Source organism: Narcine bancroftii, chromosome 10, assembly GCF_036971445.1.
Source record: "Narcine bancroftii isolate sNarBan1 chromosome 10, sNarBan1.hap1, whole genome shotgun sequence".
NCBI lineage: Eukaryota > Metazoa > Chordata > Chondrichthyes > Torpediniformes > Narcinidae > Narcine > Narcine bancroftii.
The window spans coordinates 19,979,237-20,005,237 of NC_091478.1; the positions used below are offsets into that span (position 1 = coordinate 19,979,237).

Below are 26,001 nucleotides of genomic sequence, written 5' to 3' on the forward strand. Positions count from 1 at the left end.
CGGAGGCTTTTCCTTTTTTTTTCTTTTGATATAATGGGTTTGTTTTGGAAGGGTACACAAAATTTGAACTATGTATAATTAAGGTTTTATTTGAAATGGACAAATTATTTATTTTTTTACATTCCATCTTATGTATTGGATCTATATGTGTGTTTTTTTTAAAATTAAACTCAACAAAGATATTTTAAAAAGAAAAATCCATTCATTCGCAAAAAGTGCCATTCCCATATTGGGGCAAACAAATTTACATCTTAACGCATGACAGAATACTTTTAAACTCTTACTTACTGTGGTTTTTGACCTAGGACTGCAATCGCCCGACTGAGATTCCTCAGGGACATTGACCTTCATGTATGTGTTTGGAGTATTCAGCCATCGTGTCTTTTCACGCTGCTGTTTCTGTGCCAGGAATTTGAGGGGAGAACGCAGCATAGCATTGTCTTCAAAGGAAAATGCTGTTACAGTCGCAGGTATCTCTACCTCACTCTTGTGTCTCAGTTTTTCTTTCAGAATTGGGTGCCTGTAAGTGTAGCCTGTTCTGTAGCCCTGTGGAGGGAGAAAATGAAAACACAAAAACCTTAGTATTTTCCTCTGGTCAGTACAAGATGACAAAGATCTTGCAAGTAGATGCAAAAGCCTGAACTGCAACAGCCCCAGGTTGTGATAATTAAAATTCAATTTCATATTGTGGCTTAGAAGAAAATTAACACACCCATTGGCTCTACTTTTTAAGTCAGATTATTTTGTTTAAGGCCAATTTTAAAGAGATTGAAATAAACAATAGAAAATGCCCCTGAAAGATTTATAAAATCAGCTAAACAAAAACAAAAAGTGCAAGAACACAAATTAGCATTAATGTTTGTCATGAATATATGCTTTGAATGCCAATTAGTACAGTTCGAAGCTGCTCAGATTTTCCACACTCCAATATTGGAATATATGGAGAAAACCTCCCAGATCTGAATTTAAAAGATCACAGATTATGCTTTCAAAAGACCTCTTCATGTCTTCAGGAAGCCACGTGCAGACAATAGTCAAGAATTTTGCTGGTATTTGAAAAGAGATTTGAAGAGTTGCAGTATTGCAAGACAACAAGTTCGCACCCAAGATAGATGCCAGGGCAAGAACATCTCCAAGGAGGAGAGGTTATGGAGCCTTCAGGAACAAGCTGTTAAATAGTTAACAGATGGCAACTGTTTTTTGCGCTTGGACTGCAGCACTGAGTGAGTGGGGGAGGAAGAACAGGCAGTTAAGATCAGGGATGCGATTTTCTATTGAGAGAAACTTCTTGTCCACCCCGAAGGTAATGATTTCACTTTTTTGGGTGGGTCACATGCAGTAGACACACAGGTTTTGAATGTCAGAATGGGATAATCAGAAGATTTGTGGGTGAGATGGAGGAGTTTAAAAAAAAACCAGGCAAGAATTGAGCTGGAAGGGCAGATTGGATAGGTCAAAGGAGCAGGATCTACACAGGGGTGGCCTCCTTTAAGACATGCACAAGCAGGCGTCACAGGCACACTGAATCTTGTTATGAATGGGTTATCTGCAGGCCGCCCTGGATGTAAAATTCCACCCACAATATCCAGATGTGACCCCTCTGTTTAGCTGAATTACCAGAAAGTCATCTAAATTTATGAATAAATTTATAAATAAAAATAAAATAATAAATAAAAATAAACAATAAATTTATTAATAAAAATTATTTTCTTCTTTCTTGGATTTAAAAAAAAAGTAATAGACATGAAGAAAATGAATATACTCTTCTAGATTTTTGAAAAATTGGTAAACAAGATTAGAGCACATGGAATTGGGGGTGGGATATATTAGCATGAATTGACTGTTTGCTAACCAAAGAGCCAAATAAACTGGTTCTTTTTCAGGCTCGGTTATGATCAATACACTAACGCAGGGACTAGTACTTGGCCAACAATTTCACTGAGGAAATCAAATGCAAACATTAGAGGATGTTAAAAAAGGACACAGGATAAGTGAGTGGCAACTACACAGTAGATGGAACGCAAAGTATAAAAATGTGAGATTATACATCAGTAAATCAATAATTTCTGAAAATTTAGAAATTTTGTATAAAGGTTCCTGGGAATCCTCATACAAAAATCACTGAAATAACAAGTAGGCAGTCAGGAAGGCAAATGGTACATTGGGCTTAATGCAAGGAAGTGTGAGAACAAAAGTTAAAAAAAAATACCGCCTTTAACAAAAGTTGTGTGAATTCACACCTGGAATATTGCATACAACTTTGGTTTCCACATTCAGAATGGATACAGCTGTTCAAAGAGTGCATAGTGGTTTCAAGGATGATTCCTATGCCATACGAGGAAAGAGAGCAGCATGGCATATATTCTTTCAAATTTAGAAAGAGAATCTCTGGAACGTACAAAATTTTCAAAGGGTCGGTGAGGTAGATGCAAGGAGAGAAGAAATAACTGTTCTTGATAAAGGGATAAAATATTGGCATGGACACCAGTAGGAAGTCACCTACTCAACAATGTACCATGATATCTTTCCTATTCTTCAGAACTCATTTAAAAGAAAACTCAGAGGCTCTTTCATTATTATTAAAGTTTAGGCAAATTAAATTCCTTGAAGCATCTATAAGGGTTAAACATCATATCTGCTTACAGGGAACAGAGAACTAACAGAGGGCCGGACTATACTTTTGTAATAAACCCAGTATTAATCTCTTTTTCCTCTTTCTCTTATTGTTAGGGGCACAGTACAATGCTCATGGAGATGCTTTGTTTTCCTTGCAGCAAAGGTTAAAGTATATTATCTATATTAATTTTTGTGTATTATTATGTGACAAAAAAAGGAACCTTGAAGCTTAATGTTACCAAATAAAAAAGCACTGAAGACAATTCAAAAGTAACATTTTACTTGGGTGTTGATTTCACCATATCCAGTAAAACCTCTGGTATCCAGAATTCAAGCAACTGGCAGCCCCAAGCAACAAGAAAAAAAAGGGAAAATAAATAAAACTAAAAATAAATAATAAGAAAAGATCTTTAAAAATTGTAAATGTTCTCAGAAGTAACACAAACATTTGGTGAAGATAGGACCAAATATTCAGCCAGCAGAGGGCCTTGGTCGTGCTTTGCTCATAGCAGCTGTTTGAATAAAGGTGTGTGAAAAAGCATCAGCGTGGTTGATGCCGCTCGCTACTAGGGAAGTTCTCTTCAAGTGTCTCCTTAGTAATGGTCGCCCTGGTTAGAGACTTTATCCGTAAAACTGGTGGGAGAGGGTTATTAATTGCCTATAATATTATTATTCGCCTTTTGGGTAGCTCCGTGGGTGGGGAGCAATGGTTAAACATTTGTGACTGAAAATAAAGTAAAATGCTTTTAGGTTTATATATTTTTGGAAGTGAAGTGTGTGGTCTTTTAAACTGTTTATTCCTTTTGCAGGTGTATTAGTTACGCACTGTAAGTGTGTAAGTCTTAAGCAACTGGAAAAATTACACTTTTCTGGCATCTTCCAAACCCCTCAGGGTTTTTTAACTACATCTCCCCTCCATCATATTTATTACTGTTGGGTGTATCTCTTGGTACTTAAGAGGCAGTGAAAAATGGAGAACATTAAGTAGGAGGGAAAGATAAAATTAACTTTACAAAAATGAGACCCACTGGAGCATAATATAATTTGTCATGGGGAAGAATAAGGTGGGCTACATAGCTGGAGGAGATAATGGTGGAAGGGGGTCATGGGAAAATTCAAATACCAGTCCTGGGACCTTGAAAATAGAGGAAAAAAAAGAACATTATGGCACAATGCAGGCCAATCATCACATGACATTGAGCTGATCTTGATAAACCCACTTCCCACCCTCATACCGACACATACCAGATTATCCAACATCCTCATCATTGCTTCAAATTCTTGTTCTCCAACTCTCCACTTTTGTGAGCTTCCTCTATTGACTCCTTCAAAATCCACTTGGTGCGTGCAAGTCTTGAACTTTTCCAGATCCAGTAGCAACAAGTTATCCACTCCACCCGCACTTGCCAAGGCCCATACCTTCAAACAAAGCCACTTGGTTAAAGTGTACAGATCACTTCCAATTATTAAAATGTTTCTGCCCAGAATGTTCTTGAAAATATCTAATTTCCTGTGCCGAAACAGTTCACTGACATTGGAAGCAAAGAGCCCAATCCTAGACCTTCCCATCAGATATCACTTCAGTCAAATTAGAAAATCATTGCAACATCTGATCAAATTAACACATGAAGAGTGTTAATTGAAAACAATGGTAACAACAAGAAAAGAATGCGAGAAGCATTTCACATTATTTACGTGAAAAGTTTTCTGTGAAGACCAATGCTTATTATCCACCCTGTCTTTGAGAGTTGACACCTTGTGCTCCAATAATCTGTACTCTAAAGGTGTTACTGCCGACTCACCCTATCAACACCCCGCATGGCCCAAACCAGAATTTCAATAGGACATTCTCCACTGGTCAGGATGAGTATTCTGTGGCCTTGACTACAGATTTATAAAATTTCGACCAAGTGACAAAAACAGGAACTTGTCAGGGAAAACTGCAGGTACCTGCTGGTTCCCGACTCATTCTCAGTGGTAGAGTCACAGGTTTGAGAAGAGCTGTCAATGTATTTTTGAAATACAGCAGCAGAACACTTGCCAGATGAGTCACACCACTTGATGGTAGGGAATATTTAGGCTGCTTGAAACAGGTGCCAATCAAGCAGGTTCTTTGGTTTTAGATGAAGTTAAGCTGCTCAAATGTTGTTGGTTCATTCATTTCACACAGCAGAATCAATCTGGTAGCAAGATCCTTCATGACTTAGCCAATTTGGCACTGGTCTTGCTGGTGAACACAGTATATTCTTGGTGCTTCCTCCAATTGTTTAACACGGAATACCGATTCATCAGCTGAGGGAAGATGGTGGAAAATAGAACATAAAGCACTACAGCACAATACAGGCCCTTCAGCCCTCAATGTTGTGCTGACCCATATATTCCTACCAAAAAAGTTCTAAACCCCTCCTACCTCATAACTCTCCATTTTTCCTTCATCCATGTGGCCATCTAAGAGTCTCCTAAATGCCCTTAATGTTTTAGCCTCCACCACCATCCCTAGCATGGCATTCCAGGCACTCACAACTCTTTAAAAAAAAACTTACCCATGATGTCTCCCCTAAACTTGCCTCCCTTCACTTTATACACGTCCTCTGGTGCTTTCCATTGCTGGAAAAAGGCGCTGGCAGTCCACCCTGTCTATGCCTCTCAAAATCTTATAGATTGCTATAGTCTCCTCTCAAATACTCAGAAAGCAGTTTGTTTCTTGAGATTTGCTCTGATACTATTGAGAGTTCACAGGGGTTTGAATTAGGTTGAGGACTGATTGGGCTCTCAGTTCTTCACAAATTGCATGGCATGTCTGCCCTGCATGCGACACTACAGACTCTGGAATCGCTTCGGAGGTCCTAGAACTTTGGCTCAGAGTTAGGATGCCAAAGTATACCCATACTAGGTTGCACGACATATCCAAATTGGTAGTGCTGTCCAACAGGTTAGAATCCTCAGACTCATGGGGGAGAACGTCATATGGCTAAGCAGATTTGCCACGTGGTCTGTCCAGTTTTATGTCAACTGCTTCGACATTTCTGAACGTGACATTTGAATATTTGATAGGGTGGTCAAATACCATCCTAATTGCTGTTGATTTGAAAATGCATGCAAATTGGGCCAGGTAGAGATGACAGATCGATTTCCCTTAAGAGTAGTGATCCAAACAGCATCTACGATAGTCAATGTTACAGAGAATGTGCCCTTTTAAAATGACAGATTTAAGTAACTAAATTTAAATTCATAATTTAAACTGATGAACTGAGATCCAAAGTCTTATCTCTTTAAAATTAGTCCAGGCTTCTGGATTTGGAGTGAAGTAACCAGACCACTAGACCACCACCCATGCAGCATTTGTTACTGTAATTAGCTCCTTAATGATTTTACATTTATTCAATTATTATAAATAACCTAATAGAGTCATTTAAACTTTGATACCAATTTACTTCAAAGGAACTTTATTAGGATTGGTTGCATTCCTTACAGTTACAATTCATTTCTTGGAATACATTAAATTTAAAAGGTATTTTCTTCTGGCTTATTTATCACACAATCAATGATTTGCATAAAAGGAAATCTGCTTTCAGATAATCTACACATACTCCATATTTATAAATGCTATGAAACATTCTCAGATATAGTTTAATCAGTCACAGTCTAATCTGGAAATTGGACAGATGCTTGCTTATGAAAGGTATCCTTTGATAGCTGACAATAATTCAAGTTAACTAAATGCAAACTTCACATCGACGTCTTTCAGTTTACAATACTGCTTGCAGCAGGTATTGGAAACCTGAATTTAGCTTTCATTTGTTTGCCAAGTGGGAAAGCAAGGAAAGGTCATTCAGAGATCAAGCGTGTGAACATACAATATACTTCACTAAGGGAAAAAGGCAAAGGACAGAAAGTAGAAGCTATTTGAGAAAGGATTTTCTGGCTTTGGATGCAACATAGTGAAGGTTCACAAGGGTGATTTGTGAAATTATAGTTGCTTACAAGAAGACAGTAACCTGGGACTACATTCAATGGAATTTAGAAGGATGAGGGGCATCTTTTTTTAAATTTAGACATACAGCACAATAACAGGCCCTTCCAGCCACTACCCCTGCCACCCAATTGACTTACAGCTCTGGTATGTTTTGTTTGAAGGGTGGGAGGAAACTAGAAGAAACCCACGCAGACACCAAGAAATCGGACAAACTCCTTACAGACAGCAGATTCGAATTCCACGGCTGTAACACCGTTGTGCTAACCGCTACATTAACCATGCCACCCTTATAGAAACAAAATTATGAAAGGAATAGACAGGAGAAACAGGGAGGTTGTTTCCAATGGCACACAAGACTAGAACTGGTAAACATAGCCTCAAGATTCAGGGGAGTAAACAAGATAGATGAGGAGGAACCATTTCTCCCACAGAGAAATGAATCTGTGGAATTCTCTGCCCAATGAAACAATAGATGCCGCCTCATCAATATTTAAAATTTACAGAGAGAGATATTTTTGAATAATAGGGGAATTAAGGTTGTGGGAATGGATGGGCAAGTGGAATTGTGTCCACAATTAGATCAGCCACGACCTTCTTCAACACTGGCTCAGTGAGCCAGATGGTCTATTCCTAATGTAACTGAAGGATACCACTTGCAATATTGGCACAGAGAATTTTGTGGAAGGAGACTATAAACTATCCCCAATCTAGTCATCTATCCAATATTTAGAACCAAGAATGATCAATTGGCAGGGCATGATAAGAGTGGGTAGAGTTTTAAATTAATGGAATCAGTTGACCAAAAAAGTGCTGGATTTGTTATGCTTGGAGGTCATGGAAATGGACAAAAGTTTGAGAAGGCAGGATTGAGACAGAAATGCTAACAGGCAGCAATAAGAACACAAATTTGGTCTCGGCAATTAAGAGAGTGTTGGACCTTGAAACATAATCATCTAGCCTCAAAGGGTTCAGCATAACAAAACAATCAACAAAAGAGAATGGAATTAAGGAACTGGAGCTGGGATGCATGACTGATCTGGAATCAACAAACCTCCACATTTATTTTTCTCTGTCTAGCTTGAGAACACTGAATGATTGTGATTTTTCTCAGCCTTGGCTAAAATAAGAAAACTAAAGGCAAGACCAGCTTTCATGCATGGGAACTTTGTGTGATGTACTGAACCAAAGCCACATTCAGTGCTACACATCCAGTGTAGCCTTGAAATTGAGTGTATATCACACTCTGGCTACCGATATTCACATTGAACTGTGGAAAAAAAGTGGTCCTTCATCTCCTGTAGTTTTCCACAATTGGAATGTAGCCCTCACGCTGATACAACCTTCTGCATTATAAATGTAATCACAGTTAGATGCCATAACATCCCAACCAGAGAAACAAAAAAAAAAATTCTGAAAAGAAACCCAACAGCTCAGCCATTTCCTGGCTCTCTTAATTACTGAAATTAATGCACAAGTTTCCTACATTGTGCCCAAATGATAAGGTGGGCAGAACTCTTCCAAGACCCTAACAGCCAAGGAACCACTGCAAAATTGTGTTCTCATTGTGGGATCCCACCATCTAGGAATTCAACGTCATTTCCAAGCAAGGTGTCACTTCAAACTGATTTTTCACTGCAGTGAACAGTCACTTCTGGACCATTTCATCTCATTCCACAAATTAATCTGGACCCCTCCTGACATCACCCATTCTTGTGCAACTGAAATCATTTCTGCATCAGTTGCAATGAGAAAGTTTTTCCTCAGGGGAGTTCCAATGAAATGGTTTCAAATGCAAATATCAATGGTTACCCGAGAAGCACACACATGGAGTTCTCCCTTTGTCCTCACACTCAAACACTGCACCAATCCACTCATAAGCTATCAACCTCGCTTTTGACTCAAAACCCCACAACTCAATTAACTGCCTTCTCAATCCACCCATCAGGCACCATGACCTTCCCTGATCCCCCAAACCCTGTTTATCCTTGGACCACTCCAGCCCACCTCCACTGCCAAAGTTAGAATCAGAATTTATTGTCATGAACACGTGTTGAAATTAGTTGTTTTGTGGCACCTTCAAAGGCTTTTTTTTGCTCCAATTGCCTCCATACTGGAAAGTTTCATCTTGTGTTGTTTCTCCAGATGTTTCAAGGACCTTCAGAATGCCCCATTCTCAACCTCCCCAGCACCTCTGATCCACTTAACCTCACAACTCTCCAATTTTCATCACCCTCTAAACAGATCTGATTTTCCAAATGACAATCTTCTCCACTTGCTTGGTAATTTTAAAAACTGAAAACTCATTTTAAAGAAATGAAAATATAAATGGCATTATCAATTCATCATTCACATAGTGATAAGCATACATTTACATTACCTGGATCTCACAGGCAAACTGAACATTGAAGATGTAGTGAAAAGCTTCCTCTATGGTCTCACCAAGAGCCATCACACCATGGTTTCTAAGAACCAACACCTGAAAGTAAAAACAGTGATTAAAATGGTAGCAATTAAACTAACATTTTACCCACAATTCAACTTTGATAAAATTAAGTTTCTTTTTATTTTCACTGGTTTATCCTTTTCATCTCCTTTCCATAGTCAGAGAATTCTTATTCCAAAGATGCCAGTTTCTTTCATCTCTTTCAAAGTAACCATTGACCCTGATCTGTTGCCCATTTGCAAAGAGCTGCTCAATTTCACAGCTTTGCTTTCTCAATCAATCATGGTTTTCAAGAACACATCTATAAGCAATAGAAAGTTTCCACAATACCATCATGCTTCAAAGAGTAGATTTCACATTTCAACTCTGCAAAGAAATTTCACGCCATCTTCTTTTGCCCAAGGCCCTTTGGATGTGCCTTGAAGCAGAGCCCACAACCAGTCATCTACCACCATTTGTCTTCTCATTAAACAACTTCCCTTAATTTAATTTATTTACTTCAAATCAAAGATGCAACCAAGAGGTGACATATTTTCAACCCTGGAATATCTATGCAAGATATGAAACAGTGCTTATTTTCATAATGACTCTTCCTTCCCCAGTGCATCACTGATTCCAATGTGGCCGATTCCAGTTTTCTTACAGAACTAAAAAATTTCTGGTCCTTGACTGCAAATTTTGATTACTCTTAAGTTCCAAACGGCCCTTTAGTTACATCTCTTCCTATTTTGACTTTTCTTGGAATAGAAAAGTGACCAATATCCATTACAAGCCAATAGATTCCAATAACCATCTTGATTGCATCACCTCTCATTCAGCCTTCTGAAAGAAGTCCATTCAATTTCCCCTGGTTCTCCAGTTCCAATGACAAAACCTCAAAGAATTTCCAACTTTCCTCAACCCAAGTTGCTCCTTTTGGAGCAGACCAGTTCTCAACTACAAACATTAATGCCCACACTTCGGCTCCATCCCCTCTCGTCCCATTGACCTCCGTTTCCACCATTCCAATCTTCATATTCAATGGATCATTCTGCTTCAATGCGATGCTGTCACCAGGCAACCCTGCTGCCTTTGTGAAACTCCAGTCATTATTCCAATTTCTTCCCATGTAACCATAGGAAATGAAAACACGAAATAAAAGAGTGCTGAATATACCAACCCGGTGAGACAATGACTGAAGAAAGAGAAACAGTTCAAATTTCTGGTTGAAGATTCTTTCTCAGAGCAATGCCATCTGACCTGCTGAGTGTTTCCATCATATTCTGCAGGTTTACCTTGGTTTTACACAATGTAGGGATGCAGAAACTACTTTCAGCACTCATTAAGTGGTTTTGACATTAAAAATGAACATCGATTGAAGGATTGCTTTCTGAAATACCCTGGTTTGAGCTCTCCAGTTATCTGCCAGTTTAATTCTCTATCCGTTTTTAATTTCTTGCATTGTTCCAATGAAACTCAAAGTTCAAGGACCAGGCTGCAGAAGACTGGCTCACAAGAACCTGGTATCGGAACTGGGATTCAAGAGGTTGCCAAGGCCAGGAAGAGCTCCTGTCGGCTTCCTAATGATGTCAAAGATTTGGGAATCTGGGCTTGGATTGCTGATGGTCTGAACTGGAGTCTTGTTCGGCTGCAGAGGCTACAGAAGCAGTGGAGGTGAATCCACGGACACTCGGTGACTCTGGGGGACTCTTGCCTCCCTTTCTGATTATAAGGGGTGCCAGGCAAAGCTAATAGCAAATATGTGACTGACATGGCAGACAAAAAGAAATTTTGTATATTACATGACAAGAAATAGTATCTGATCTGAATATTGTTCCTCTCTCCCAGGCAAGTAGCTGCTTTCAGGACATTAACATTTAATTATTTCAGATAACCAACTTTTCCAGTTTGTATCAGAACTAGTCAGGTAAGATGAAAGGTTACTACCTTGAAGTCTCAGTTTCTCTTTCTAAAAATGCTGTCTAACCTGTACAAAACTCGCTGCATCCTGTTTATTATTTCAGCTAATCAGCTGCAGCATTTTATTTCTGTTTTGCACTTTACAGTTTCAATTTTAAAAAACTTTCCTCCCTCTTTTCATTTGGAGCTGGTTTTTTTTTGCATCCCATTCAACTCTTTCAAAACAAATCACATGCAATTGATCATGCCTTCATCCTCCAAGCCAGAATCACCGTGTCCTTCAATCATTCATCTTCATCCTATGACAGCTACTCTATTGTTTTCTGCACACACCCCTTTCTTCAATGCAACTGAAAATAGGTTTGATTTCAGTTCCTTCAGACAGAACAAGAAGGCAGAGATACAAGAAGAATCTGAGGAACAAATTTTTCTACTCAGCGAGTTGCCCATGTCTGGACCAAGCTGCTTAGAAGCTGGAACGATTAATGTTCAAAAAAACATTTGAACAGATATGGATAGGAAAGGCTGAGAAGGTCGCAAACCAAATGCAGACAAATGGGACTAGCCCAGAAGGCCATCTTGGTTGGAATAGAAGAGTTGGGACAATGCTCAAAGCTGTATGATTCACCCTCTCTCCCTCTCTCTCTCTCCCTCTCTCTCTCTCCCTCTCTCTCTCTCCCTCTCTCTCTCTCCCTCTCTCTCTCTCCCTCTCTCTCTCTCCCTCTCTCTCTCTCCCTCTCTCTCTCTCCCTCTCTCTCTCTCCCTCTCTCTCTCTCCCTCTCTCTCTCTCCCTCTCTCTCTCTCCCTCTCTCTCTCTCCCTCTCTCTCTCTCCTCTCTCTCTCCCTCTCTCTCTCTCCCTCTCTCTCTCTCCCTCTCTCTCTCTCCCTCTCTCTCTCTCCCTCTCTCTCTCTCCCTCTCTCTCTCTCCCTCTCTCTCTCTCCCTCTCTCTCTCTCCCTCTCTCTCTCTCCCTCTCTCTCTCTCCCTCTCTCTCTCTCCCTCTCTCTCTCTCCCTCTCTCTCTCTCCCTCTCTCTCTCTCCCTCTCTCTCTCTCCCTCTCTCTCTCTCCCTCTCTCTCTCTCCCTCTCTCTCTCTCCTCTCTCTCTCTCCCTCTCTCTCTCTCCCTCTCTCTCTCCTCTCTCTCTCTCCCTCTCTCTCTCTCCCTCTCTCTCTCCCTCTGACTACAGTTGAAAACTATTTAGCTAAGAACATTTGCTCAGAAAAATGTCTTTCAACCAAATATCTCATCTGTATCACTCAGTAACACCAAGCACTGGTCTTCACTTTTAATCAAATTGCACTAATAAATAGAGTTGTTTTTCAACTGCAAGCAACTCCTGTCAATATTAAAATTACTAAGAGCAAGATTGGTCATCTTCTTGCAATAAAAGATTTTAATAGGAATTTAATTGCATTGTTTCAACATATTTTACACAGTCAACTGAAAAACGTAATAAAATGTTTTGTTACATGGATAGTTCTACATACTGTAGTAGGAGGCTCTCATGATAAATTATACATCAACAGAATGTTCTCTTCAGATATCACATTCCAAAATGACAAAAATGATCTCCCACAGAGCGTGCAGTAGCATTTTTATAAACTCTGCCTCGATGTTGAATTTTGTGAATGTACGATAACATATTTTGCTATGTTTACTAATCAGTTTTTGGCATATTTAACGAGTTGTGTTACATTTTTGCATCCTTAAAATATTTACTCAAAATAAACAGTTTCATATTAATATTTAGAATTCTTTCTATGCAGTTTTCCTAAATAATTTCTTAATCTATTGAACACAATCACAGGAGACTGCAGCTTAAAAGGTTCAACAGAGACCCACATAATTCAGCAACAAATCTTGCAAGTTTTCAAATTAAACCTTCTTCACCATGGCTTGAAAAATAATCCTAAATCTGGTGCCTCTTTTCTCACTACAATCAAGAGCAGCAAACTTAGCATAGTTAAGGAAAGAATCAGGGATCTTCTCAGTTATTGCCATATTTAAGTCATCTCACCACAAAAGTTAGAAATGGAAAGGAGGCAGGAATATGGAAAAAAGATTTTAACATAGCATTTATACAAAGCCAGAATAATCCTTGCTGATGCTTTTTGAGCACCGTAGATGTACCTTGCATGATGTACCTAGACACTTCTGCAGCTGAATTCGGTCACTCTCTTCATCAAGTGAACCATGATAATCATAATATGCCACCGTGCTCAAAATCAGGGCTTCTTGGGATATTGGCAGGATACCACATTTCATGGTCGAGATCTGTGGGCATCACCAAAAATATTAAATTAGCTTTCATGAACCGCGTATGAAAAATGTTGTCAAGTTTAAGAACAAAATGATACTTACAGCTGCAGCTGCTGGTGTATGTATATGGATTATACATCTGACATCAGGGCGTATTGCATAGATAGCTGCATGCGGGCTGAATGATGCCTGGTTGACTCTCAGATTTGTACTCCCCTGGTCCACTACTTCACCCAGTATGTTAACTTTCACCTATTTACATGGGGAACAACGAATGTGTTGGTTAATGTTTATGACCGTAGCTATACTGGATCAAGTTAAATGTGGTACAGAAAAGTGATGAGCTGCTTAGGCTAGTACTAAGAACAAGCTTTCTAACCCCTTTAAGAACGGAATGGTTAAAAAAAAAGTTTCAGGCTTTTGAACAGTCTCTCTACAAGTAATCTAGACTCACCAAAATTTATGTACCAAGTCAGAGTATACATTTATCATTTCACTACAAGGGAAAAGACAAATCCAGGAAGAATGTATCTACAGTAAAATCACCATCATTTCAACCAGAAACACAAACAACCAGCAAAATAATGAGGAAATAAATAAATGTTTAAAATAAATAAATAAACCGGAAGCCAGGTTGGTGGTGCTGTAATAGCATTAGGCTAATTGCCATGCTAAGAGTGCCGCCCATAATTTCTGTTCTAGTGCCCACTTATCCGAGACTCTCCCAGCATGGGAAACAACCTTTCCACATCTATTCTGTCCATGCCTTTCAACATTTGAAGTGTTTCATGAGATTCTCTCCGCCCCCTCATTCTCCTAAATTCCAACAAGTACAGGCCAAGAGCCACCATATAACCTTTTCATTCCAGGAATCATCCTTGTGAACCTCCTCTTAACCCTACGATCAGCACATCTTTTCTTAAATGAGAAGCCCAAAACAGCTCACAATTATATAGATAAATAATAAATTTGTTAAATATGCCCAGTGGTACGGTTTCACAAGGTTAAATTTTCATCCTATTTAAAGTGAGCATTATTTTATATACAATAATTCTTTAGAGTGAATGTAAAAGAAACCCAAATCATTGAGGTAACTTCAGTCAAGTACGAGCCTCTCAAATATCTAAACATTCTTGGGTTTTTTCAACAAATCAGGAATTATGTTTTATATAATCATTGAGTTGAGATATTTTATTTTTCTGCCAACTTTTTCCAGCAGGAACCTTAAAAAAAAGATACAGTTAAATAAACAATGCATGCAAACTTACAAGGCTTGAAGCTGTGGCCTCAGCACAAGAAAGGCCCCTGGGAATAATGAGGAAATGTTCCTGCTCTTTGCTCACTCTGACCTGAAGAAAATAAAAGAGAAATGTCATTTAAGTCTTACATTTAGCAATAAATGGCATTAGAAATCAAATCACACAATTATTCAGACATATGGATAATTGTCAAATTTAACCTTGCTCTGGAGAATACAGAATATAATTTCAGTGATGTATTTATATATTTGTTGATGTCACTTGTTTAAGTTCATGACCAAAAGGAAAACTTTGAGAAAAAAAATTGCTCATGGATTTTTGTGTTCCTTTTGAAAATGAACACAAAATACAATTCTTAAAATATTTCTGGACAAATATTTCCCAAAGAATGATCATCATGTCATATCAGTGAAATCACCCAAACTTTAAGTAACCCATGAACGATTCATCCAGCAGTTAGTGCAACACTGTTACAACAGCAGCGATCGGGACCGGAGTTCGAATCCTGTGTTGACTGTAAGGAGTTTGTACGTTCTGAGGGGGCAGTAGGTCAATTGGGTGGCACGGGGTCATTGGGTGAAATGGGTGCGTTACCATGCTGTATATCTAAATTTAAAATGTGAAAATTCTCAAAGTACAATGACCTTTTCAGGAATCAATCTTGTGTGCTTTTGTTGCAGGGCTTTTATTCAGTGAAATTCTTGTGAGTAGATAATTACACAATATTCCAGATGAGTTCTCAACAGACTGTTATTTAATTTCAGTTCTTGTTCTTAAACCCTCTTGTAGAAAAGGCCATATTCATTAGGTCTTCCTTTTTTCTTACTGTACCTGTGTGTCAACTTCATGAGCAAAGACATCAAGGTCTCCCAGGATATTACTTAACATTCAAGAATATTTTGCTATCCCCCCCCATCATGCCACCAATCAAAGTGGATGATTTCACATGTGCCACATGACATTTGCTAGGACATAATTTTGCCGAAGCATGTGGCTTGCCTCAAGGTTCTCTGCATCCTCTTTACAACCCACACTGACACCAAGCTTTACAAATTTATAGACCTATTAGTCTGAGGGTGGTGGTTGGGAAGCTGTTGTTAAGGATGAGGTTATGGAGTACCTAGACAGGCCCAGTTCAACATGGTTTACTTAAAGGAAAATCATGTCTGACAAACTTACTGCAATTTTTTGAAGAGATCATAAGTAGGGTAGACAGGGGAGATGTAATGGATGTTGTGTATTTGGCCTTTCAAAAGGCCTTCAATTAGGTGCCACACATGAGGTTGCTTAACAAGATGAGAGCCCCTGGAATCACAAAGGATACTAGAGTATTGGCTGATAGGCAGGAACTAAAAGGGATCCTATTCAGCTTGGCTACCTGTTACTAGTGGTGTTCCGCAGGGGTCAGTGTTGGGGCTGCTTCTTTTTATGATGTACTATATATAAATGGTTTGGATTATGGAATAAATTTGCAGATGCAAATGGGTGGCAGATGTTACCAAAATAGGTGGTAGGCTGGGCGGTGCTAAGGATATGGAAAGGCTGCAGAGACTAGGATAGATTAAGAGAATGATCAAAGAGGGGGCAGATGAAATACAATGTTGGTAAGGATACAATCATGTACTTTAATAGAAGAAATAGACTGGCAGACTGTAATTTAGATGGGGATAAAATTCGGAGGTGCGAAGGGATGGGAGTCCTCATGCAGGATGAGCTGGTGGTGAAGAAGGAGAATGTTATGTTGGGATACATTTCGAGAGCAATAGCATACAAGAGCTAATGCTGACACTCTATATAATGCACTGGTGAGACCACACTTGAAGTACTGTGTACAGTTTTGGGTGTTATATTTGAGAAAAGATGTTCTGGCATTGGAGAGGGTTCAGGGAATATTTACTGGAATGATACCAAGAATGGAAGGGTTAGGATAGAGGAACATTTGTCGACTCTTAGATTGTACACATTGGTGTACAGAAGGATGAAGGAGGTGGGGGTGAACCTCAGAGACATTTCAAATGCTGAAAGGCCTGAATAGAGTAGATGTAGCAAGGTTATTTCCCCTGGTAGGGGAGTCCAGGACAAGAAGGCACAACTTCAGGATAAAAGAGCATCAATTTAAAACAGATGCAGAGAAATTTCTTCAGTCAGATGGTCACGTCTATGGAATGTGTTGCCACAGGCAGCTATGTAAGAGAAGTCGTTGGGTGTATTTAGGCAGAGATGGACAAACGTTTGATTCGTCAGGGCATTAATGGTTACAGGGAGAAGGCAGGGAATGGGGCCAAATGGGAGGATTGATCAGTTCCTGACAGAATAGTGGAGCAGACTCAATGGTCAATCCTACTCCCATATCTTGTGATCTGCAGAAAGCTTAGATATATTGCAACTCTGAGTTCAGCACTCATCCTTGCAACACCCAACCAGTTGTGACCCATTAATCTAAAAACAATTCAGTTAATCTGTTTTCATCATCAACCCACCCCAGAAATGGCCTTGCAATCCTTTGTACTCTAATATTATGTAATAACCTGGAGTGACACCTACAAACAGGACCCTCAAAAATCGATTAGATTCACTGCACAATTTCCCATTTACAAATTCCTTTGGATTCTGTTCATTCCCATGATTTTCCAGGTACTGTCACTACCACTTCAATAGATTCCAACATTTTTTGGTTCCAAAACAATACCTTAAATGGAATACTGAAATACATACTTACTGTTATGTAGGTATTGGCTAAATGTGCCCATCCAAAGAGATCTACCATTCTATAAAGGCTTGCAACTTTACAGCGCATCAACTTCTCTCCCTTGGCAAAGGAAGCAGATTCAGTCGCATGCAGGTCATTGATAGGTGTGGCTATTCCTAGGTCTAAAGAAAATGTAACACTGAGAAGTTTGAGTCAACCTTTCTGAATTCTCCAATTTAAAGCAGAGTGCATCTTTACTGCCACTTACTCAGTTGTGCTGTGGGTAAAGTTGCAACGGAACTTGCCATTACAAAATCTGCTATTTGTCGCAAAGCAAGCAGACCAACAGGGTTATTTCCCTTTTTCGTCTGTTCTTGAATAAGCATCTCAAGCTCATCTCGGAAGGCCTATAATCAAATGGATTTGCATTGAAACATGAATGTGAAATCACAAGTCAAGGTAGGGGACAGTCTACATACAAATTAAATCTGTGCAAGAAACAACACCAAGTGTCCTATCCCAACAATCAACAATTTTCTTGTAAAACTCACAAGAGGACTCGATGGACGACTTTGTCAACAAGAGACTAAGCCACGCCAGGCAAGAACATAATCAAATCGTCAAGACTCAAAACCACAAGGCATGGATGGAAGCTCAACAGATCAGACGAGGTAGTGGCAAAATTGGGCTTTTTCCATTGAAGCATAAAAATTTTGCTGATAGCGTAGATTGTTGTCAAAATAGGCACCAAGTTGTAAAAAAAAAGGTGAACTATTTAATCTCCATCATTGCCATAACAGGTTATTTAAACTGGAGGAAGCCATGATAAATAACTTGCCATGGGAAGTGAAACGTTCCATTAAAGATCAGAGCTAACTGTGTGGAGCCACAGGACATAGGTGGGTTTTTGAATGTATCCAGTCTTTACTGTAGAGTTCATGGGAGCCAAGAAATTCGAGGAAATAAGTGGTAAGGTGCTGAACCATATCAGAACTACCAGGGAGTTCTTGGCATCCCATTACCACAGTTGACCCACTGGGCACATCATAAAGTCTGCACCTTTTCATATTCCTGTATGAGATCTCTACTTCCATTTCATTTTTCTCTAATTGCACCCATTGAATGGATGGTCTCCACAGCACATTAGAGGTGACCCTGGACTCGCCCTTGGGTCTTTTGTCCTATCCATCCCTCACCCATCCTCCATGTGACTTCAGACTTGATTTCTTTCCTAAATGGGCTGCAGGCTGAAACATCAGTTTCTCTTTCCCGATCTGTGGGTATTTTTCATTTTAAAAAAAATGATAGAAACAAGCTTCTGATTGGCTCTTTTGTTTCTCTCTCTCTTACTGTAAGGAGTACTGGGCAATGCTAATGGCGACTCATCGTCTGCCTTCTGGCAGGCAGCAGGCAACTTGGTGTAATTTTACATGTTCTATACTATTACATGCCAATAAAGGAATCTTGAAATCTTCACTCTTATTGCAATTGTTTCAGGCTTTAGAGCAATACCATAGACTTCCCTTTGGCCTTCTTAGCTAAGAAAGGATGTACTAGCCAGAGCAGATATGAATCATTAAACTGACTCCAAGAATGTGAAGTTTGCCTTATCAGAGTTCAAACAGACTGGGAGTACATACTATGGTGCTTAGATGAGAGCAGATCTTATCGGAAACATATCTGAAACAGACAAAATTCCTGTAGGATTGTCAGTCGAAATTCAGCGAAGATGCTTCCCCTGGCTAAGAAGTCTTGAACTAGTGGGCATAGTATGGCAGGAGTATGGCTGACTCCTGCTCCTCCTGTGTTGAAATATTTTGGAAGCAGTCAGCCTGAGTGCAACTCCCAACTATGCATTTCACTAAATGAACATTTCTAATTTATCAAATATTTACTTGCGTCTTTTTTAAAAAAAAACATCTAGCAGTACTGCTGTAGTCATTTTTTGTCATCAAGAGTGATTATTCCTATTTGACAGCATATTGCATGCAGGAAAGAATTCCTGTAACTTTGCTTCTGTATTTGGATGTGGCCCACACTTGAGCTTTTTGCCTTTGTATTTTAAGGTGGAATTTCCAAACATTCAAAACTAAACAAGTGACTGAGCTTGGGACAAGAGTTGATCTTTCAAGATTATAAAGGGTACAAAGCTTGAGTAGCTCTTTTACAAACAACCCTCTGGCGCTCAATCTGTAAATCATATTCACTTACAAATTCAAAACTGAAACCATAAATGTCACTTCAATAACTACATTGTTCCAAAGCAGTTTTATTATACATAAAACAATGTTGTGCAATATTTTGGTTTATGATGTGTTTTTATGGGTATTAATCCATTTAAAACTCCTTTATGGATTTGCCTGTAATTTTTTATGACTAAAGTTGAGTTTAAAAAAAATACTTTGGATAAAATGCACAGCCTCAGCAATTTAAACTTGAAGAACTGATTTGGAAGGAAATTTAAAATAATCAGATTGCTTGCATCTTGGTCCATGAAAATGACAGCAAGTACAGTAAAAAAAATTACTGGTAAGTACGAACTACATTTGGTTGTTCAGTTATAACCTCAGTTGCACCAACATCTAAATACATGGAGAACAGTGCTGGAACCAGTACAAAGCCATGAGAAATTGGCCAGGTTATAATTTTTCAACCCTTCTACAGGAAAAACTTTGGCAAGAATATTTTAACTTGAAATTTCTGCTCTGTTAGTTGATTTTAGCTAAGAATGTTTTAAACCAGCTATTCTCAATGGGGGCTCTACACCCCCCACTGGGGGCCACAGCATATTTAAAAGCCTTGTACAGGTATGTGCCGCCTAATGTCCATTCGGCAGCGTCTAGTCGCATGTACGTCCGTGGTCCCGTAATTATTCAGTTACCACGAGCAAGTCACAGCAATTTAGAAAAGGCAATGGCTAGCTATAGGAAATTGTATACTGTATACCCAAACTGATCCAACAGTCCCACTCTCTCCCCACAGCCCCATGTCAGCCCCCACACTGATCCCACTGCCCCACGAGAGGATAAAGAATGCAAACCAACACAAGAGTCCGTTAGTATGTCACAAGCACGAAAAGCTAACGCAAAATTGCAGAATCAAAATACAGTAAAATCCCCATTATCTGGCACCAACATGGATTGCAGTTGTTGGATACGTGAATTTTCCGGTTGACTGAGACTCACTCTTACAATGCCTAACTAACATATCTGCATTAAGAATATACTGTTAAAAAGACAAAATACTGCAAAATGTAAAGTAATTTGGGAAAAAAAATCAGTATTGTAGTCTTTAATTATGTAAAGTTCACTTTAATTTAAGTAATTGTTGTAACTTACAAAATTTAAATCCTAGTCATTGACACTGAAACAGTGTCGCACTTGCTGTTGCCATCATCTTAATGAACCCCCCTCCCCCAAGTTTTCAGATAAAGACTTACTAAAATGCTCACTAAGAAAAATATAGACTCTGACTAGGCAGGGATAGGGAAGTTGCCTCAACAGCAAGCGGCATTGACCGGCTCTTTATCCTGGTGTCCCGTTCAGGCCCTCAGCACAACCCAACTCATCTCCACACAAGAGTCCGCGTCAGGCCCTTGGCACAACTCTACTCACTTCCATGCCAGTTTCCCAGTCAGGCACTCTACCACCTGCTGATATCCTGACTCACCTCCACGCAAGTGGCGACAGGGGAAAAAATACGTGTGTGTATTGAGGGGCATTGGCCATTCAGCAGGGAAAACTTGTGCCGTCTCAACATTTCCCCCACCTTGGGGTCCGTCCGCTCAGTCTTATTCACTCAAATTTATTTATTTCCACATGGGTTTTTTTGCCTTTTGAGTTTCTGGTTGATCGAAAGGTAAAGAATACATTGGTGTTAAAATTATGCTTCAGCTACATTATTATTATTATTTAGATGACAATTGAAATACTGCAAGTAGTTTGGATCAAATCTTTTATAATATATTTTATGTTCGAAAGTTTGATTTGAACATGTCTGGTACGCACTTGAGCTGAAAGGCCTGTTCCTGCGCTGTATCATTCTTTGTGTTATTTGGTAGCCATGGATGAACTGCAGCACAGATATTCCAGAGTGATATTTGAACTGCAAGCACCAAGTTAAAAGATTGCTCAGAGTTGTATTCCCTAATAACCTAGAGGTTTAAGGGGTTATTTCATTGACTTTGAACATATTGTGAAGAATTAATGATTGGCAAACACAAGACTAGAGGAGACGGTGTAAAAATTCGAGAGTTAACAATTCCCCACAAGAGTGGCAGAAATTTGTATCACTTCCAGAAATGGCTTGATGCTTGATCAAATAATAATTAAAAATCTGGAATTGATACATTTTTGTTTACCAAAAGGAACATGTGGCAATGAAAGTTTATGGAGATAGGTCATTTGAATGTTAAAACTGGCTCAGAGTTAAATGGCCTCCTTCTGTTCTCAAGTTTTAACTTCAATAGAACAGCATTCAAAGACACAACCCACAATTTAATATATTATTCCCTGTGCTATGTAAGCAGAATTTATGCATAATTTTCACTTGTAAACTATTAAATTACAACTTACTCTAATTATATACAAAGCTTTCAAAAAGTACAGTCAAGCCAGATGTGACTTTTTTTTTGCAAAGCAACACTGCATTTCAGTTTAATTGTACTTCATGTTTAATTATATCCAAGCTTTTGGGCTTTTTTTTAATATAAAGAGTTACTTTTAAACATGCACTCTTAGAAGGTATAATAAACTGCACGAATCAAGTATTTTCTCTTGGGACACACAAGAAACTACAGATACTGGAATCTAGAGCAAAACACAATCCAGTGGAGGAACATAGCACAGGTAGAAAAAGAATTGTCAATATTTCAGGTGATATTGTGCTCTGGGGATGGAATATGAGCTTTCTAAGAGCTGGCATCTGCCCTTAAAGTAGACACAAGTGCCAGACCACCACAGCACCTTTTTCTTGTCACTCACAGTCAACTTTATTTTCCCCTCATTAACAATTCGTATAGAACTCAGCAATGAGAACAATGAAATTTTGCTTTCTTTCTAATGTCAAGGCCTGCAAGGTGTTCAAGTACCTCTGTGGCTCTCTACAAGACACAAGAAGCTTTTTATTGATATGCCCAATATGCAGAGACAAGCAAGTTTTGGTAATTATAGTTTAACTGGTTTAGCATTGGATAGAGAGTAACAAATAATCCAGAATCAAAGTTGTATAATCAAAGGGGCACACGTTACCAACAGAGCTTTAGGGCCTGTCAGAGTGATGCACCATTGAAATTGCCCTTTCAGCCCACTGAGTTTACACCAACTCACTCACACCCATCGAAACCAACTCCAAAAGATTCTTCCCACTCTCTACCCAAAGAAACAATCCACAGTGGCCAATTAACCTATAAACCTTCCAGTATTGTGGCTTGGGAGGAAACTGAAATACCATGTAATCTCTGCAGGATTGAACAAGATGGCTGAGATGGTGAGGCAGCAAGTCTACGACCTGTGCCAGTGTTGCTCTGTCAGAGATCACAATTAATCTTGAAAGGAAAAAGCCAAAACAATAGGTCAAAATCCTCATCTGGATTTTGAAGGATTTGGAAATGCTTTGACCCATTAATGCAGACATTTGTAAGGAATTAAAGGCATGGTTCCCTGTGACAATGTCACAGCCTTGGGGCCCCTTGACCCATCGGTACCTTGTTTGCAGCCTCGTGGTCCGAGATCAGCAGCAGTTGGTGCATGAACCGGCACTTTTCCACTCTACTCCCCCATCACACTTACTTACCAAAGATCCAAGCACAGCATCACCCCAACTCAGACAAATTACCTACCATTAATTGGAAGGGGATAAGGTGCAGTAACTATATTAAGCAACATTAACATCCACAACTTCACCCTAAACAATTATTACTGGACCATACTACATGGCATTACACAATTGCCCTCCTCAATATGACTCCGCTCTGATCTATAAAAATAATAATAATTTTAAAAAAAATCGCCTAATTTTCATTCTCTTTTAGAAATTTGTTAAATATTTCTTTGATCTGGGAACCGCTGAGTAAAAGAAACCGCATTTAAAGTGTTTCTATTAAATGGATTGATACTTAAAAATTGATCAATTCTGAAAGACAAGGTGCAGCTGAACAAGCGTGTTAACAGCAGCTGCACACATCAGGAAGCCTCTACCGCAGCAGGGCACAAATATGTTTAATACGCTTATTAATTAAGGTATGTTAATTAGAACATCACATAAGGGATACACAAGAGATAGCCTTCATAATACAGCAAAACTTTAATCATCTGGAACTTTGATGGTATTGCATTCGTATCCTTTTCAGCCAATTTGAGGCTATTCAGTATTTAGATTACAAAACACAATTAATTTTTAAGATGTTACACAGTAAAACAAATGCTCCAGTGAATGCAGGAACCAGGTTAAGAATTCACTACAATATTAGAACCTTTGGCAGAACTGATAAGAAAATAAAATAAAAGGGATAAAAATAAAGGAGAAGGAGTATAAAATTAGCTTATTTGCAGACGACATCATAGTACACTCAACAGAACCAGACATATCAATAAAAGAATTACTTAAGAAATTGAAGGAATATGGAGAAATATCAGGGGACAAGATTAACGTAAATAAAAGTGAAATGATACCAATGAGTAACGCAGATTATACAGAATTTAAAAAAAGAATCTCCATTTAAATGACAAGCACAAGCAATCTGATACCTAGGGATCAGGTTCGACAATAATTTAAGCCACTAGTACAAACTAAATTATCAGCCACTAATAATTGGAAAGAACTGCCATTAACATTGATAGGGAGGGTAAACTGCATTAAAATGAACGTGTTCCCAAGGATACAATACTTATTTCAAATGTTACCAATTCCCTTAACAGAATTTTTTTTTTAAATGAACTAAAGAGAACAATAAGGAAATTCTTGTGGAAAGGGAAGCAACCAAGGGTAGCGCTAGATAAATTAACAGAGGTATAATCAAGGTGGTTTGCAGTTACCAAATTTTAGAAATTATTATAGAGCTGCATAATTAAGGTATTTATCAGAATTTTATCAGACAAGGGAAAAACCAGACTGGACTAAGATAGAACTAGATAAAATAGGCGAGAAGGTACAGGAACATATACTTTATAAGTGGGATGAAAAACTGGTGCAATACAAAATCTCACCAGTAGTGCATCATTTACTTAATATATGAAGTAACTTACTTAGAATTTTCTAAGTAATTTACTTAGAAAGAAAAAAAAACAAATTACCAAATACCAAAATTATTATTGACACAAAATCCACAAATTCCTTTTATAATAGATAACCTTTCCTTTAGAGAATGGGAGAGAAAAGGAATCAAAAGAATAGAAAATTGCTTTTTGGGAAATAATTTATTAATGTTTGAACAGTTGAAGCACAAATATGGAATAACTCATGGTACAATGTTTGCATATCATCAATTGAAAGCTTATTTAAAGGATAAATTGGGAAACAACTTGAGATTACCTGAAGGAAGCAGCTTTGAATATGTGATTACAGACACAATGATAATTAAAAGATTTATAACGAACATGTACATGAAGCTGCAAGATAAGGAGAATGATGAAATAAACTATAAACCTAAGCTGAAGAGGGAAAAGGATTTAAATAAAGATAAAAAATGAAGTATGGGAAAAGTTATGTTCTGGAACTATGAAGAATACAATAAACACAACGTTACGTATGATACAGTATAATTGGTTACATAGGGTATATATATATATATATATATATATCTCCTCAAAAATTCATCAGATAGATGTTTTCGTTGTGGGAAGGAAATGGGAACAACATTTCATGCATCTTGGACATGTGCAGTGAATAGGTTTTGGGATGAACTAAATCAGATACTAAATAAAATTACAAAAAGTAGCAGACCAAAAAAAACAGAGATAATTCTTTTAAATAACGTAAGAATTAGGCCTCAAATTGGATAAAGCACAAAAAAAATTCATTATGATAGCCTTAGCAGTAGCAAAAAAATGTATAATGTCAACTTGGAAAATGAAAGAAAGCCTGAGAGTACAGCAATGGTACATGGAAATGAATAAATGTATTCCATTGGAAAAAATAACATATAATTTAAAAAATAAAGTCACAATGTTTGAACAAATTTGGGAACCGTACATGGAACATATCAGAGAGAGCTTGCCTACGACCTCCATCCCCTAAAATGAAAATGATAAGACGACAAAACGACTAAATTCAGTGTGTAATAAGTAGACGACGCATTTTTCTTGTTTATTTTCCTTTGTGTGAAGATATTGTTTTATGGTTTTATTGTATTGTATATGTTGAATACCAATGGGTTTTAGGGGGGGGTAGGTAAAGGGGAAGGATGGAAAGGGGGAAAAAAAGGGAGAAAAGGTCATTGCGTAAATTTAATAAGAAATGCTTGTACATATTTTGGTTGACATGGTTCACAGTATGAAAAATTTAAAAAAATTTAAAAAAAAATCACTACAATATCATTGACTTTTTGGGTTTATGATCATCAAATTTACAAAATTTTACTTTGCTATCGTGAATAACATGCTCCACATACAAAAGACAAGAGTCTACTGATGCTATAATTTGGAGCAGAATAATTCGGTAGGTCAGGCAGCATCTGTGGAGGGAAAGTGACAATTGAAAATTTATGAATCAGGATTCAGGGTCTCGACCGGAATCACAATTTTGCCAACAGTTTGCTTTTTGGTCCATGTACAGGAGTTATCACAATATTACATTGTGCGTTTCATCTTGCCTTTCTGATTTAAGAATTTTCAATCAAGGTGTTTCTTTTGCAAGTTGAGAA

The 26,001-nt window shown here is 38.3% G+C and overlaps 1 protein-coding gene across 2 annotated transcripts in view; it reads right to left on the reverse strand.

Annotated features, from left to right (window-relative positions):
* Nucleotides 1–26,001, reverse strand: part of add3a (adducin 3 (gamma) a) — a 118,338-nt gene that overhangs the window by 18,247 nt on the left and 74,090 nt on the right. For both annotated transcript variants that reach the window (XM_069900089.1, XM_069900088.1), the window contains exons 3-10: nucleotides 17,410–17,548; nucleotides 17,172–17,323; nucleotides 14,462–14,542; nucleotides 13,296–13,445; nucleotides 13,065–13,208; nucleotides 8,970–9,068; nucleotides 3,862–4,035; nucleotides 289–546 (exon numbers count right to left, since the gene is read on the reverse strand). In XM_069900089.1, coding sequence (XP_069756190.1) covers nucleotides 289–546; nucleotides 3,862–4,035; nucleotides 8,970–9,068; nucleotides 13,065–13,208; nucleotides 13,296–13,445; nucleotides 14,462–14,542; nucleotides 17,172–17,323; nucleotides 17,410–17,548 — 1,197 coding nt within the window. The remainder of the gene's footprint in view (nucleotides 1–288; nucleotides 547–3,861; nucleotides 4,036–8,969; nucleotides 9,069–13,064; nucleotides 13,209–13,295; nucleotides 13,446–14,461; nucleotides 14,543–17,171; nucleotides 17,324–17,409; nucleotides 17,549–26,001) is intronic.